The 2,075-nt window shown below is 42.7% G+C and overlaps 1 protein-coding gene across 1 annotated transcript; it reads left to right on the top strand.

The window, feature by feature from the left end:
- Positions 1–200: 200 nt before the first annotated feature.
- Positions 201–1,169, top strand: LOC115457349 (olfactory receptor 5V1-like). The gene has a single exon (XM_030186766.1). It carries the CDS (start codon positions 201–203, stop codon positions 1,167–1,169), a length of 969 nt encoding a protein of 322 aa, XP_030042626.1.
- Positions 1,170–2,075: the final 906 nt, after the last annotated feature.

Here is a 2,075-nt window from a genome sequence, read left to right as displayed (position 1 = left end):
GAAAGTAAAATATGAAACCTAAAATCCAAACTCCAAATCTAACTAGAAGGTCTAATTCTATGGATGCAAATCTTTACTCAGTCAAATACGATATGAAGAATGATTCCTAGAGGAAAGCAGTGGCAGACACAGTCTCTATTTTTGGTTTTGCTAGGTGTGATGACCTCGGAAGAATCCTAAACTCCTCTCCTGAACAGGAAATGACGGTAAACAAATGGACAAGCCAAAACCACACGGCTATCATGGGATTCATCATTCTGGGATTTTCCGATGTCCGTGAGTTGGAGCTTCTCATTAGCTTTCTGGTCTTACTGGTCTATGTGTTGAACCTGCTGGGAAACCTCACCATCCTGGTTGTCATCCACTTAGACCCTCGCCTACATACCCCGATGTACTTTTTTCTCGGCAACTTGTCCATCTTGGACATGTGCTATGCAACAGACACGCTCCACAAGGTTCTGGACAGCTTCTTCACCGGTAGAAAGTTTATTCCCTTCATTGCATGCTTGGTGCAGATGTACTTTTTCACAACTTTTGCCTGCTCCGAGTTCTACCTTCTCTCGGTCATGGCCTATGACCGTTACATCGCCATCTGCAATCCCTTGCGCTACTCAGTCATCATGAACAGGCGGGTCTGCGTGCTGTTAGCCGCTGTGTCCTGGGCCATTAGTTTCTCGGGGTCCGTGCCGTATCCCCTGATGGTGTCTCAGTTATCTTTCTGCAAGTCCAATGAAATCAATCATTTCTTCTGTGACCTCACGGCACTGTTGAAGCTTTCGTGCAGCGAGACCCTCCCTGTGGAGCTCACAGTTTTAATAGAAAGTGGGGTTTTTGGGATGAGCCCTTTTCTCTTAACCCTGACTTCCTACGTCTACATCATCTCCACCATCCTGAGGATCCGTTCCACGGAGGGGAGACGCAAGGCCTTCTCCACCTGCTCCGCCCACCTCACGGCTGTTATTCTCTTCTACGGGACTGTCATGTGCACATACCTGAGGCCAGCCTCAATGTATTCCCTCAGTCGAGATAAACTCTTTGCTCTGTTGTACACGGCTGTCATCCCAACTTTAAATCCCGTTATCTACAGTTTGAAGAACAAGCAGGTCAAGGATGCCTTAAAGAGAGTGATATATGGAAAGATATTTTCATCTGTGATGGCAAAGGAGTGATAGATTAGAAACTGAATTTATTGCTATGTTATTAAAATATTTCAAATGCTATGCATTGCACTTGTCCAACCTTGAATTTTTCCTGCATTTTCGCATGAATAGATTCACACTTTTGCATTTAGGTAGGCCTTATATTCTAAGGTGTTTATAAATTCTAAATGTAAATGTTTATTTTACAGATAATTAGGGGTTTTCTTAATTTAAAAAAAGGGGGGACAATGTCAAATTTGATGGTGTTAATGGCGAAAAGAGGGGTTACGCAATCACTGCAGCTGAACGGAAGAGCCATTAAAAGCTCTTGAGAATTAGGATACTTAGGTTTAAAGCTGTGTAGAAGAGAGATTTTTTTGCTATCATGTTTATGCTTAACTAGTTTGCTTGGTTGTGGAAACCCCAAGTTGTGAAGGAAAGGGTTTTTTTTAAATGAGTTTATATTAAATAAAGCTGTTATGTAGAAACTCAGTGTGTTGGCCTTAGTTTGTGAGGTCTTGCTGTAGAGAGAGTGAGGTGAAAGGTTCAGTTTATTTTGATATACCCAGGGCTTTTTTTGAGGGGGTACTTGGGGGTACTGAGTGCTGGCACCTTTTCCATTGTCTGCTCAAATTGACCCATGGACCCCAACTTTTAATGAAAGAGCTCAGGCTCTACACACCAATTCTGCCTTGTCATAGATTCTGTGACTGGTTGCAGGGGGGCCTGGCTATTGTGGGGTGGGTCCCTCAGTGATCACCCCACCCTTGAAGGGTGGCCTAGCATTTGAGTACCGGCACCTTTTTTGCTAGAAAAGACACAGTGGATATATTACAAATCAATATACAAATTACGTCTAAGTGGTTTCTTAAGTGGAGCAATCAAGAAATGTATTAAGTTATGTCCAATAAAAAAGGTATCATCTTATTTTCTTTT

The sequence above is a fragment of the Microcaecilia unicolor genome, chromosome 14, assembly GCF_901765095.1.
Source record: "Microcaecilia unicolor chromosome 14, aMicUni1.1, whole genome shotgun sequence".
NCBI lineage: Eukaryota > Metazoa > Chordata > Amphibia > Gymnophiona > Siphonopidae > Microcaecilia > Microcaecilia unicolor.
The sequence above is the reverse complement of the archived record's forward strand: the minus strand, read 5'-3'. Positions and strand labels throughout refer to the sequence as shown.

What these genes read in the sequence shown, in the direction of transcription:
- LOC115457349 (XM_030186766.1), top strand. Translation starts at nt 201, where the DNA reads ATGACGGTAAACAAATGGACAAGCCAAAACCACACGGCTATCATGGGA.